The sequence below is a fragment of the Colletotrichum truncatum genome (assembly GCF_014235925.2).
Source record: "Colletotrichum truncatum strain CMES1059 chromosome Unknown Contig_0007, whole genome shotgun sequence".
Taxonomy (NCBI): Eukaryota; Fungi; Ascomycota; class Sordariomycetes; order Glomerellales; family Glomerellaceae; genus Colletotrichum; species Colletotrichum truncatum.
Genome location: NW_027222404.1, coordinates 210,778 through 224,973, shown reverse-complemented (window position 1 = coordinate 224,973; position 14,196 = coordinate 210,778). Strand labels below are relative to the sequence as shown.

The window sequence follows — 14,196 nt, the reverse complement described above, 5'->3', positions numbered from 1 at the left end:
TGACAAACCAACCCCCTTTTGTTTCCCGATTCGCGTTTCTTGTACATAGTACCGGCACTTGCATGATAGAGACGTGCAAGGTTAGACCAAAGTTTGTTTGTTTCTAGAATCTAGTGGTCGATTGGCGAGATCGGTGCTCATCAATCCTTGTTTATTCCGTCGGTCCATAGCGGTTGTTAAAGCAACTAACGGTACCAAGTGAGAGTACATGGCATAGACATATTGTGACCATGAATTTGAAGTTTAGTCTTAGTTGAGTTCAAGACGATGATGGTGACCAAATGAGTAAAAGAGCTTGTCTCGTTCTTTGACTTAAGGTGGCTAAACCAGGATGTCCAACTTTAAAGTCTACATAACATGCCATCATCTTAAGTCACAAATGTCACATGCTTGATCGCGAGGAAGGTGTGACGAATGCCGTTAGGGCGTGGTATTCATTCATTCTAACGTAAATCAATGTCCAGTGTCTTTGGTTTTGACACCCTGCCAAGGGATTCGAGCTACCAGCAAAACTGCTGATAAAGGCCTTTGACGGAATTAACCAATTCGACTTATGGACGACGGTGGTTGGGTATCATGTCTTTGGAAGCCGGTCGTATGATAACTTTCTTTTCCATCTCTTATCCCTCTTCAATTTCGTTCTGGCCTTCCAGAGGCATGTTCGGGGGTTCACATTTGTACTGAGCCAAGTCCCCGTAACTGTAAAGGCATCGAGTTGAAGCCGTTCCACACTGAAACAAGGTCTGACGTCGCAGCATCAGGTGGACACCTGCGACAACGACTTCAAAACCAAGAGGGGTTTTAGCGGGAAAAGAAAAAAGAAAGAAAAAAACACTTCTAGTGTCATGTATGCCCCTTCGATATGCCTCTTTCCCTGGAAAAGATAACATCGAAGGAATAATAACGCGGCAGATCTCTGTGTCCGCCGCATTGGGCCAAGTAATTCATGCCGCGTATCTTGCTTCCGTATGCGCGAGTAGATCGTTATAGGTGTTTATGCCATGACAGCAAAGGTTACAAGAAGACCAGCCAACCAGGCGACCGAGTTGGAAGGCAAGTTCGAGTCAGCAGCGCCCTTTGAGGATCCAGTTGCGGCGGCATATCCGAGCTCGCTGTAAACACTAGTTGCCTGCTCGTTGCTGAGGGTAGCCTTGCAGGGCTCTGCGTCGTGTGTAGCTGTCGCGGTGACGCCACAGACGCTGGTAGCCTCAGAATTGTAGGTTGTCGTCGAGGCATAGCTGAGGATACCGACCGGCTCCGGGCAGGTCTTGGTGAAAGTAGGCTCGGAGCCGTCCTTCTCGACCGAGAAGTCGAAGCTTCCGTTGCTGATGCGCGGGTTCAGATTGAACTCGCTGTAAAAGGGTTGCTCAGTGATCTCGCATTGCGCACCCATACCAAAAACCCAGGCAAAAGTGTAGTCGCCGGGAGCAAGGTGGCCGGTGTAGCCGACTTCAAGGTGGGGATTGTTACCGAACTCGGTGTTGTTCAGAATGGTAGCTCCAAGAGAGCCGTGGGCGGCAGTGCGAAGATAAGAGTTCTTGTTCCTCGAATAGATATCCCATACGAAACCGTAACCGTAGTGATAGGCGACGTCTGGGTTCTGAATGTTGAGGAGAACGGGGTAGCCCTTTGATGCCTCGCCGTATTTTCCGTCCTTGCGAGGGAAGATAAGATCGAGCTCGATAGCCTGGTCAGGGATGTCGGCGCTGGCAAGTTGAGAAAAGGTAGATAAAAGAGTGGCGCCGAGGCACCAGAACCTTTGAGACAACATTGTTGATCTGTTGATCTGTTGATCGTTGCAAAGCTTGGTGAAGAGTCCTATGATCAACTGTAAAGGTTGGATTTTGCCCCCAAAAAAACGCTGATCCGGAGGGCGCACATCGTGGGGTGCGGAGATTTAAAGAAGTATTGAAGTTTCAATCTTGGCCGTGAAGGCGTCAGCAAAACACCAATTTCCGATTATGACCCTGGCCCACTGCGGTCTTTTTTCCCTCTATGTAAAACGTCGCTAATCATCGTCACTGCATTAGTTCCTTTTCAATTTCCGTCGAAACTCGACAAGCAGCCAACCGAAATGTGCAAGTGGGGGCCGTCCACCAATGGTGGCACGAGGCATTTTGTCTTTATCAACGTCTTATTTGTTTTTCTCATTTAAGCTTCTTAACAGCAATCCTACGGCTTCCAAGTTTTTTTTCTCATCAACTCATTAAAGATTACACCGTTTTGCCTTGGTCTCCACCCGTTGCCCCTTCATGCTTCCTCCTGCAGCTTCTTCTCCTCAAGACCCCCAGTGCTTACTTCGCACACATACGTCTTGAACTTGCGGGCCGGCACCTTATTGCTGAACATTTCCTGGATTTCAGCATAATTGCGACCCTTCATCTCGGGGAAGTAGAAGTAGAGCCAGGCGCACATTGGCAGAGACAGGCCAAAGAAAATGAAGCAGATTTTGCCCCCCAAGTTGGCTTGATCCGTGTTGATGAGGTAGGGCATCACCTGTTGCACCAAACAAGATGCCGCCGTCGAGCACATAATGTTGATACTGTAGGTTTTTTGCCGGAGTTGCACACTTTTTTTTCCCCATTTCGTTAGCAAACCATGTCCATGTGAGAAAGCTTTTGCGGGTCTCCCAGTTTGTTATGGCCCACAACCCGGTTTTCCGGTCTCACCCTCTCGCCAACACATGGTCGTTAGGGTAAAACCGTTGGCCTGGTTCGGGAGGCTCATCTTGGGATCATGAAGTCTGTGCGGCTTACCTAGCAGTTTCTCCACCAACAGAATAAGCAACGGCACCCAGAGTTGCCTGGTACAAGTAGCCCCAGATAACCATGAAAGCGACTGTCGCCGAAAGAGAGGCCGCGGTGCCGATGGTGCTGATGCCTCCGATAAGGAGTAGGAGAGCAGTCATGACAAATACACCGCCTACAATCAGAGGACGTCGTCCGTATCGATCGACCAACGGCCATGATGTCATGTTACCGACAAGTTGAATGGCATACGCCGCTTGGGCAATGGCCAATGGGTTGTTGACGCCTGCGAGACGGAAGTAGTAGCTGTGAAATGTCAGTTATTAACTCAGGGGGTTCTATTTTACTGCGATAATAGTTCTTACGTCAAATATCCGCTGACAAAATTCACACCTGACTTGGGATTAGCCTTTGATTCCATAATCTTATATTAACAAGGATGAAAAACAACATACCAATGAACTGCTGGGACAGGTAGACCATGACGATGATGAGGGTTCGGCGACCGTTCGTGCCCCTGAAACAGTCAAGCCAGCGGCTAGACTCTTGCTCTTTCTTGGCTTCCTGCTCCTTTGCAATTGCAATTGTCGCTACAGCCATGGCAGCATCAACGTCGAACTTGGGTCCGTTGAATCGTCGGAAAGACTTCGCAGCGTCCTCCCGGCGACCCTTGATAAGAAGCCAACTAGGAGATTCAGGAAGGAACGGCAGACCAAGGAGAAGCAGGCCAGGAGGAATAAGCTGAGTGATAAGAGGGATCCTCCAAGACAGGTCATTGTGGTAGTGGTCGCTTCCCAAGACCGTCACAGAGTTAAGCCACTGGCCAATGGTGATCATGGTGTTGACCAGCACCAGGCACACACCACGCATTTTGACCGGGGCCAATTCGGCGACAAAAACAGGGCCCAGAGAATGGCCCAATCCGAACCCAAACGTAGCAACAGTCTTGCCGCCAAAGAGCATGAGCACGGTTGTGCTGAAGTATTGAAGGATGATGCCGCCGCAGCAGATGATACAAGCAATAATGATAGTCCGTTTGCGACCGATGTAATCGCTGATAATACCCGTTGCGAAAGCTGAGACGAAGATACCGATGGTGCCGCCGGCGTTGAGAATCTGCTGGTCTTTGGCTGCGACGACCCATTTTCCATTGACCTCGTGGCCGAACCGTTGCGCGAAAGGGGTGACGGCAAGAAGCTTTCCGATGGTGGTGACCTCGTAACCGAAATTGATGGGCAAAAGATAAATCAAGAGGCCTGTGGGTATTTAAAGTCAGTAAGGTTATGGCTATGTTCGATTAGTTCAGATGAACTGACAGAATCCCAAGACACGCTTGTTATCCCAGAAGTCGGCAAACCTGAGTTTGTCGTTGACCTCCGTCTGCGGCAGTGCGGCCGTAGCCGCAGAGGTCATGTCTTCGACAGTCTCGGAACGTTGTTTGTCGTCATGCTGAACCGTCGGCTCAGTCTTGGTGTCCGCCATGATGTGCTTGTTGTATGCGATATGAGCCTCCGATGACTTTCCCCTCTGGCGGTCTCAATGCCAATTTTCTGGGACCGTGTGGGATCAACCAGAGTCTTATAGTCTGGGGAAGTTCGCGTCGTGTTGGGACCAGATTCCAGGGGCTATTGCGACGTTGGCTTTTTCCCCATGGGTGACTGGCGAAGTCTCCGCTCTCCGCAGTTTCCACGTGGAGATGACATCCCTCGAGCGCCAGGTTACTGTATGAGCAATGCTAAAGACTGCCCCCTTTGGTATGATCAGGTTTTTTGAGGAGGCATGACTCGGAGGCTAGAATTGCGGGGGAGAGGCCTGCGCTTCCACTTTAGCGCTGTTCAACCGGATCATCTTGCAGGCTTTTTTTATGCGGAGGTCGTACCGGAAGCAAACACGCAGTGGCATGCGGGAGACGAAGATTGGCTATGCATGTCCCGTATGGTGGGCCGGGTCCGAAAATCATTCGGCATCACTACGGATGCCCCCAAGAAACGACTGTCATGGGTTACAGGAATACAACCAGAATTAGACCCCAGACTTTTTCAGATGTCGTTTTCGGCTCATTCCTCGCCACTAGAAGCGTGACGGTAACGCCAACTGCCTGTTACAGTAAAATTTAGCCTCCAGATTTTCGCCTGTTGGTTGTTCTTCAAACAGATTTGGCAGTATTTGCCCCTCCGAGTTCCGTATTCCGGATTCCGGCTCCACATGACCCCGGACACCTCCGCACATTACCTCGGATTTGGCAATACCCCAGATATTGGGGCCACCAATCTTGGTGTGAATTCGGTGGTGCTGACATGAGAGTTCCGTCACGCCGGGGTCACCTCGCAGTATCGTTCGGCTTCATGTTAAGACATCCGTCAGTGCTACCCTCCTAGCACAACCCATTTATCCACACGATCAGACCATGTTAACGATTCACATGTTTCCAAGGAAAAAAAAAGAACAAAACTAAAAGCTTAGGAGCTGTTGTTCGCAGGAAAGGCCATTTAAGGAGTAATTACGCAGCCAACGAAGTAAAACTAAATGGGTGGTGATTAGATCTGTTATGGTATGATTTACCAAACAAAATTCAGTCGTAGTGCATAAGACTGTTCTGTAGCCATACTTTCAGCCCAAGATACTGTTCGAGGAAAGAAGGTATCTCAAAGGCTACATACCTCGGCATATATCTCCTTCAAGAGCAACAAAATTGTAGTCCAGGAGCGCACAGTCACATCCGACTCGGGTGTGCGTTATGTCTGTGGAAGTGGAACATTGAGGCTGATATTACTAAATCATGTATCCCCGGTAATTCTCAGTATCTCCAGGACAACTCAACTAGACAATCACAGCCGCGCCACTATTGTCTTGGGATCTCCATTCAAATTACACGAAAGACCAAGACCCGCGAGCATTCCGTGCAATCTCTTGGCGCGATAGACTTCCCTTGTCAAGAAGATGCAGGATGGGCACGCACCCGCTATAGGTCCTTAATATCCAAGTAACCCTAATGCATTACGAACAGTTTGCGGCTCACTCTCGGCAGTGGCGCGGGTCAGTTCGCATATCTGGGCCCTGCAAGCGCACTACATTCTGATGTCCACTTGCTTTCACCCCAGCATATATCCCGCCATGTTGCCTTCAAGCCCACACCTAACGTAACCACCAAACGTGGTGTTTCTGCAAGGGACGCGAGTGTCAGACTCATTATCAAGAGCAGATGGTTTCTTGGCATTTCGGAGTGAAGCTGGGCAGGAAAGTGGCACGGGCTGTTCCGGTGCTTTTTCCTGCCCCTTCGACAAGGAGTTAAGCCTTCATAGTCCAGGATGAGGGTTTTCATCATGTGGGATTAGTTAACAGTCAAAACCTTACAAAGGGTCAAGCATAAACTGGGTATATTTTCATTTTTTCAAACCCTATTCAGTTTTATTGCCATTTTTCATGTCCTCCAGTGCTATTTTATTTCAGCATCGCGCCATGCATAGCTAGGCCATTCTGTTTATTTAAGAATCACGTCTTTCCCATGTGTTGGACCAGTTGAAGGAGCTACAGCAGTATTTGATCTGGGTATGTTTCTCATCAGGGATTTTTAATTCTTAATTTCTTTTACTTTGCAACAGAACGCTTTTGGATACGAGGGTGATCACTATCAAAGTCCAACTGTGATCATCTTTCTAAAGCTACTACAACTTGTTGCCCAACGTACATTATCTTAGAACAGCGTACCCTTCGTCTGTTGCTTGTCACTCAGGCGGTGATTCTTCATCAACGCAACCCAAAGTACAGAGCCGACTAACGCCACCAACGACGCAATAATCATTACCTTTTGCGTCTCGCCGTAGGCGCGGATAATTGCATCTCTCTCAGGAGTTCCAACCGGGTAACTCAGCTGAGTCGCAAGATCACCATAGATGGTGAGAGCTTGGTCTTTGAGTTCATCAGGCAGGTAGCTTTCCAACTTGGAGGGCATCAAGTTAGTCCAAATAGCACCGCTAATAGACTGGCCGATGGCACCGCCGACACTCGTAACCAGTGCCAGAAGAGCGAGGCCAACGGCAACGTCACGGTGAGCAACAGATGCCATGATTGCAATCTGTTCGACCAGGACAATGGTGCCTCCGGCGAAGGCCCCAAGAACTTCGCACATGATGACGAGACCGACATGGGTGTCGGGCATGCGGAACTTGATCATCAAACCGGTCGAAAGCATCTGGAGAGGAATCGATGCCCATCCTAACCATTTGTATCGGTCGGAAAATCGCATGAGACTGGAAGATATTTATCAGCGTATGTAACTCGACAGCGAGATGGTTTTAACTCACAGTCCGACAGGAATTGCCCATGCACAGGACACGATGTTGTAGATGTTGGTGATGAAACCGGCTCTCGAGACGCTAAGATCGTAGACAACCTGCAGATAAGACGAGAATTGGACCTTGTAGCAGCTTCATAATGGTTAGTTTGAGCGTTATTTGTCGAGTGATCTTGCTTGACTTACTAAAAGCTGATCCACATATTTCCTCCGAGCAAGCACGATACTAAGACTGTCCTGTTCTGGAATAACTCCCACGGAATAAACGTCTTGGGCGCAATGTACTTCTCGTAAAAAGGAAACGCGATGAGGCACAAACCGCCCAAAATGATCATCGCAATGATCCTTGGTTCAGCCCACATGTGCGCTTGGTAGCCGGCGATGCTGAAAGGTAGCAGAAAGAGAGAAAATCCGGCAACAGCAATGAGAATTCCGGCGACATCGAATTCAATTACCCAGTATTTCACAGACTCCCAGAGGGTGCGGTTGGTCTCTGGCTTCACATAGAGACCCAGCTTCTTGGCTCGGCTCAGCTGAAGTGTGAAGATGACGATGAGGGGTGCGCACATGACAGGGATGATGATCGTGAAGGCGCCATATCCCCATCTCCAGGTGCTACCGTCGAGGAACGCTTGGGCGGCGGCAGGTCCGGCAAAGGTGTTTGAAATGTAGGGAGTCGAAGTGAAGCCAAACAAAATCATTCGGTTCTTGAGCGTCGAGGTGTCGGCCATGAAGACGTTGAGCACGTATCCGATGCCGTTCATACCTGTCCAGAAGAAGGTTTGGCCAGCAGCGTAGGTCTCGACGTTGTTGCAAGTGGCCATGAGAATCAGTGCTGCTTTTGCGTTAGCCCTGTCCAAAGAAGTCGTTGCGTTGAAACCATACAAATGACGACACATCCTAGCATGATGCAAAGGCCTTGGGTTCTACCGATAATGTCGATGACACGCGCGAGGGGCAGCTTGCTGACTCCTGCCACGATGTTCGAGATGATGCCGGTCGCGGCCATCAAGCCGTGAAGGCCGAAGTCACTAACAGCATATGGCAGTAGGGAGCTGGAGATTTGCTGTTGCAGGGAGTCGGTGAAGAAAATGAGCCAGATACTGTGCGGAAGTTAGTGCCTTGACTTGAACCTCTCCTTGTAAAGTTGCTGCTTACAAAATGTAGGCGACAATAAGCCATGGCTTAGTCCATGTCTTGGTCAATGCCTCAATTTTCTCAACACCAGCAAGGCCACCGGTATTCGGGTCGACGTAGGGAGCAGGCTTCTCGTCGACAACTTCGTGGTCCTTGTCATCGACTTGGTCGGGGGCGCGACCCTCAGAGACGATTTCTGGGGCGCCAGTCGTTTCGTTTGGGAGACCCATTTTGTGTTGTTGGAAACCCACTCGAGCAATTAAGCTGGGCAGATCCAGGCGTCCGATCGGGTTGACCGTTTATATTGGCGATGGGTTCTAGAGGAGTAAATTACACAAAATGTAACGGGATCGAAATGGTTCTTATATTCTTCCAGGAACTTTGAATCGCCAAGGGATGACATGCATGCAGAAATGGGCCGACCGCATGACTGTTTGCCATTGAACGCGCCCGATCCCATGTTAAGGGCTCAAGCCGATGATCTTGGTCGTGGAATGTCACATTGACCGACGAAAGGTTACATGGCTCTCGGGCGGTTTCGGCCTGTGTACGAATGAGATACCAAAGAAAGCTGGGTCACCGATTTGCTAGTGGTTCGTGTGGATTTTGGGGCCTAGATTGATAAGATCAAAATTTTCGTGGCAGTCGATCGGTGTGATTGGGGGATGAATCCCTGGCCAATGTTTCTCGTGGAGAACGGGTTCATTAAGTGCCAAATCGCATTCGTATCAGTCGCCGCCCGATTCAAAGGGTGTATGGCTCTCCGTTGGACAATGGCCCAATGACGGATAAGAAGTGACATGGGTAGGCTGAGTCGGGCCGCACGATGTCCGACGGCATCCAGAACATCAAGAGCGAAAGTTGGGAACAAGAGAGAGAACAGGAAGTGCTCCAGTAGGATGGCGTAGAGCCTTGTGAGGCTCCAATAAAACCAATTCAACAACAGGGAACAGCATGCATTGCCAACATCCTTGGTGTCTTGGCATGGCAAATGGCTCAATGTGACTGAAGGTGACTGAAGGTGTAGACTCTCCGTTGACGTTGGAATGTTCATTGCTCATCTTATCAGATTGATAAAACCTTTCCGGCAATCCACGTTCACTTGTAAGGGATAGGAAGAAATGCCACCCAGCTTATCAGATATGAGGCATTGCCAGTATTCGTAACAAAAGCAAATGGCCATCCAAGTTAGCAGATTACCAGAAACACTAGTAGGAAGTTTTGTATCCTCTACACCGACCTGGTGAGAAATTGTTACAGCCAGCCTAGTCCAGGTTGGTTAAGAAATGCAACGCGCCCCACCCAGTTGATTGGTTTCCTGCTCCGCCCCCAAAAGTAACCGTGGGTCCGGAGTACCCTCCGTGTTCTGAGGCATGGCTTATCGGAGAACTCGGTGTATCCAGGGAGATCTAGTAGAGACCCTGCTTCTTCGTAGGTCATTCAGAATGCTCAATAACGAGGGGATTGTTCTAGGCTTGGCATCCGGATAAACGTAGCGTTTACCACAACAAAAAGTTTTCGAATTACTCCTTGATGGTCTCGACCAAGCCCGTCAAGCCCTGTCACCATCCTAGCTCACATACAGCTAGGTACTCTTACAATGTAAAGAAAGCATCCCACCTAATCCCCTAGAAGTTGTGTCATGAACGAAACTTTTCTCCTACCTTTAAACTTTAGAATCTGTATGTCATTGGGGACGATGAATACCAAATTACTGGGATGATATACTGTGTAGACCTAGCCAATTGAAACACCAGACTTTTAGCAAAAATTGTGCGGAACTGTTGTCTGTACCATCATGTTTTCCCCAGTCATGAGCCAAGCTTCCTCCAGCATCCGGACTTCTGGGTTGCATGGTATTGTGTTAGGGGTTGCGGGCCACCTGAAGAAGACTTTGGTGTAGTGGGGAGAGAGACCCATTTGCTCCGGTGGGATGGATCAGCTCCCTTGTCCGCGCACAGCTTACCGTAGATAGCTTTTCCGAAGTCCATGTGAATTCCTGTTTTTCTTCACCCGTGGTTCAAAGGGTACGAACGGGAGGTCACTTCGTAAGCTAGCAGCTCGGGCAATCGTAGTCACTGATCAAACTATTTCTCAGCAGCTGCCGAGCTTTGGGCAGCTACGAGGCAGTGGCGAAAAGCAATTAATTGAGGAAACAAATAGTGAGCACCGGTGGCAAGATCCTAGACATTTGCTGGCGGTAATGTAGAAACGTGGTAGGCTCTACCATTTTTGAAGAGTTGGCTAGATGCCCAAAGTTCCCAGACTGTGATTTCGCTAGGTCATCTGACAAACTGGATAAAATGACTCAAATGTCATTGAATCAACTGGAGAGCTTACAAGGCTCGAGAAGAGATTTGAAAAGAATTCTTTGTATATTTCAGAACTGCCTTGCTCTGGCGAACCTAGAAGCCATCTAGGTAGTGAACAGCCCATGTATTACTGCTCAATGTCATGCGATTGGCAACAAGACCGCAAACCAACCACCCCCACGAACCGAATGTGCCACTCTGGTAGGCAACGTGGCAATCAAGAAGAGAACCCAAGCTACTAGATCAGTGCCGGTGTGTGCACTGCCTCTTCGATCATGCTAGGCACTGAACAAGACCTTTGGCATGGGGAACAGAGCATCATGGACGAGGCGAATTTTTCAAAGCAGGCTAGTACCAACTGTATGCTTGGAAGCACACCTATTGTGCCCGCCTCCCGCGGACTGCGTTTCGATCGGGGTGTCTGCTCTACTTTTCGAGTCACGAGTGGCAAATGCTTGAGGGCATGATTCGTGCCTCATTTGCGACGCTATCTTATCAATCAAAACTGGAGAGTATGGGTCATTCTTATAATGTAGGTGGAAAAGCTGGTGCTGGTTACGTTACCTGTTCTCATTCGTTCCCGAGAATAGAGTTACCCGATTAAATAGCATGTCGCTTGACGATGCATGTGTCCTTTATTGCTTCTGTACACGACAAACGCTCCAGTTTTTTGTTGAGACTGAGCCGTTTTTGCGCTTCCAGTAAGGCATGACTACCTTGGGAGAGGCAGCGCATTAGGTCTTGGCAACGATGACATCGCCCCTTCACTACTCTTTGTACAGTGCTTTGTGTTGATGAGGTAAAAAATGCACGATTGCGTTGGGATAGAATGGTGAGATATCAGGTTCTTGTAATGATCCACAGCTCATAGCGCATGATTTGGTGGGAGAGTATTCTACAATTGCTTGTCAAGGCCGTAAATTATCTTAGCTGTCGTCTTCTTCATGCCATAACAACCTAAAAACAAGTTCTGGTATGTAAATTGTCACATTATCACCTGTCAATTCTCCTGTTTCAGATCCTTTCGAGTGCTAGACAGCTTCATTGCCCAGAAATGGACGTTCATGAGCAATATCTAATACACTTGCTCTCATTGGAGTCTCAGTTAGTGCTGCTTTAGTTGGCGAGTGCTTCATCGCTCATAATGGCCAAATCACTGGACCACGGCACTGAAGGGGAGGAAAGTATTTAGTCTTCCTAAATGTTCCGCCAGTCCCAATGACGTTCTCTTAGTGCATCGCTCGAAGTACGTACTAGAACGTCACTCAATTTGCAAAAGATCATCTTATAACGTTCACGCTTGTTGACTCTTCCCATTAGATTTGCATTGGGTGTCGGCAACGTGGTCATCCGAACACTACCCCCAAGTGGCGCGGCAGCTGCATCCGCTCTCTCCTGGGATTTATGTGTTCGTCAGATCTTTGCCCCCATACAGCTGGCATGCAGAAATGCCAGAGGCATGGGTCATTGATTAGGCGAACGGGTTGGCAACATTCCGGAGAGCGGATCGTTGGTTTGGGGAACGCATCTCAAATCCTGGGGGCACCACGGATGTTACCTGCCAATAGCAGAAAGCCTAATTCTAATAACGCCAATTACTGTCCCAACTTGGACGTTGATGTCCACGGATCGGAGCTGTCCCGGCGCTAGTGCCTGGCAGCCCAAAGCTTGGAACCGGCGGACAAACAACTAGTGTAATGTCTTGTTGCGATCATCGTTTCCTGTTCAGCAGCCGCTAGGAACGTCTGTTTAGATGTCAGGTGAATGCCAACTGGCGGCTTCAAAAGCTTTAGCGGACAGTCTCGAGGTGAGAATGTGCTTGATAGATAATGTTCATCAAGACTCAAAAGGCATTTAAACTTGCCAATCCCTCCTTTACGAGTATAAAATTTGCAGAACAAACATTTCATTGTGCATAGTCAACTCCTTCTTTATTGAAAGCACACCGATTATCTATCACAATGCATTACAAGACCGCCGCAGTCACTTTGGCTCTCCTGGGCAACGCTGTTGCTCAGCGCCCAACCGATACGCCCATTTGCGACTACTACACAACAGCCCTACTGAAGGATAACTCAGCGCAGAACCAGTACACCCTGCTGACTCTCCTTGTCAACACTGTCGTTATCGGAAACTGTAAGTAATCAGCATCCTCTCCCAGAAGCAGATGGCTTACTTTACCCACAATATAGATACTACTCCCAATGTTGGAGTAAAGGTTCCTGGTATCCTGGCACCAGGTGTCTACAATAACGCAAACGTCAATTTATTGCCGTACTTCAATGGCGAACTGAAATCTTCCAATCGTGGTGGTAGCTCAGGCGTTTCCGTCAACTTTTTGGACGGCGGCGGTGCAGCCCCATTGATGAAGAACATGGCGGCCAACGACGAAAAGTCAAAGCAATAGTGAGTCGCTAGGCATGCCCTTCTATATGTTCATTGCCTGACTATTCAACTCCCAGTTTCCTCCTAACTCACCTATACCAATTCTTCGGTGCGCTCTTGGGTTGCTCCAAGTATGGAATGGCAGGCTTCCCCAGCTACAACGGACAGGCCTCCATGTACCAGGTTCACAAGTTCATGGCCTTGGACGAAAACGAACTGGGATACTTCATCCAACAAGTTGCCCTTGCTGGTGCCTCCTTTGGAGTCGCTCAAGACGACCTTAAGGCCGTTGGCACGTCCCTTTCTAATCTCTTTGGCTTGCGCTGCAGCCCGCCTGCTACTGCTATTCCTGCACAGGGCCCTCAACTCCAAGCCATTTGCATCGAAAACAGCTGTCCCGCATCGCCTGACGCTGTTTGCGCTAGCTACGAGCCTGTCGTGGCACCTAAGAATGCGACTGGGGAAGGGATGAATGCTACTAGCTCAGTCACTGGGCCAGCTGCTACATCTATGACGACTGCAACTGGCACGATGAGACCGACTACCGTCCCAACAGGTGGAGCTGCGACTCAGGTTGTCAGTCTTTCCACCCTTTTTGGAATCATTGCTCTGCTGCTGTAAGGTTGGATGACAAAATGAACACAAGTCTTGGAGACGTCTTGTGATATCCTATTGAGTGTCGGTATTAATAATCATCGCTCGATAATGAATTCTTTATGACAAAGCCGTACAGTTTGTCCAACCTTGCGTTGAGATGCCTGCTAGTTTCCTCTTTGATCTGACCACAAAAGCAGCCGCTATGGGAGAAGACGCTTTCACCTAGGCTCGTTTGTAAATAGCAAGATGCCTCAGATACATTCATTAATTGAAACAAAAGAAAATATCAATCGCTCGCGAAATGAGCATGGACCAGGGCAATATGCATGGTTATTTGTCCATTCCTTTAGTAGCATTCCTCTCTAGTATACTTCCCTAAACAACCTCATCATATCACTGCCTAGGAAATAGTGAGACCCAAATAGCGTGTATTCTCGTCAAGATGTTTCTGAATCGAAGAAAGTTTATTTTAGAGGCATGCGCAGTATTAGCGAGGCATTTGAGATCTCGCTTGATATTGCAGTTCACTTGAATCAGGTAACTATCACCTCGGGCGTGTTTGCAGTAAAGGAGTTATTCGGGTGATACCTTACTCTACAGGACTACTATCCCAATGCATACACGGCCAATGAATACGAAAAGGTGTCCCGTGGATAATCAATTACTGCAATTGCAACCATTGTCACAGACTGAGTAATTCATCCGGCTCCCACCGGTAGACCGG

General features: G+C 48.7%; 4 protein-coding genes across 4 annotated transcripts; 1 reads left to right on the top strand and 3 right to left on the bottom strand.

The window, feature by feature from the left end:
* Positions 1-994: 994 nt before the first annotated feature.
* On the bottom strand, positions 995-1,771 carry CTRU02_210435 (uncharacterized protein; the record flags this gene model as incomplete). The annotated part of the gene is made up of 1 exon (XM_036732197.1): positions 995-1,771. The coding sequence occupies one exon, from the start codon at positions 1,769-1,771 to the stop codon at positions 995-997; it is 777 nt and encodes a 258-aa protein (XP_036576123.1).
* Positions 1,772-2,250: 479 nt separating this feature from the next.
* On the bottom strand, positions 2,251-4,229 carry CTRU02_210434 (maltose permease; the record flags this gene model as incomplete). The annotated part of the gene is made up of 4 exons (XM_070205449.1): positions 2,251-2,569; positions 2,757-3,055; positions 3,177-4,003; positions 4,064-4,229. 4 exons carry the CDS (start codon positions 4,227-4,229, stop codon positions 2,251-2,253), a joined length of 1,611 nt encoding a protein of 536 aa, XP_070060692.1.
* A 2,212-nt stretch (positions 4,230-6,441) lies between these two features.
* Positions 6,442-8,408, bottom strand: CTRU02_210433 (siderophore iron transporter mirb; the record flags this gene model as incomplete). The annotated part of the gene is made up of 5 exons (XM_036732199.1): positions 6,442-6,997; positions 7,052-7,174; positions 7,228-7,876; positions 7,927-8,144; positions 8,200-8,408. The coding sequence occupies 5 exons, from the start codon at positions 8,406-8,408 to the stop codon at positions 6,442-6,444; spliced, it is 1,755 nt and encodes a 584-aa protein (XP_036576125.1).
* A 4,043-nt stretch (positions 8,409-12,451) lies between these two features.
* CTRU02_210432 (uncharacterized protein) lies at positions 12,452-13,496 on the top strand (the record flags this gene model as incomplete). The annotated part of the gene is made up of 3 exons (XM_036732200.1): positions 12,452-12,626; positions 12,683-12,896; positions 12,953-13,496. The coding sequence occupies 3 exons, from the start codon at positions 12,452-12,454 to the stop codon at positions 13,494-13,496; spliced, it is 933 nt and encodes a 310-aa protein (XP_036576126.1).
* Between the last annotated feature and the right edge of the window lie 700 nt (positions 13,497-14,196).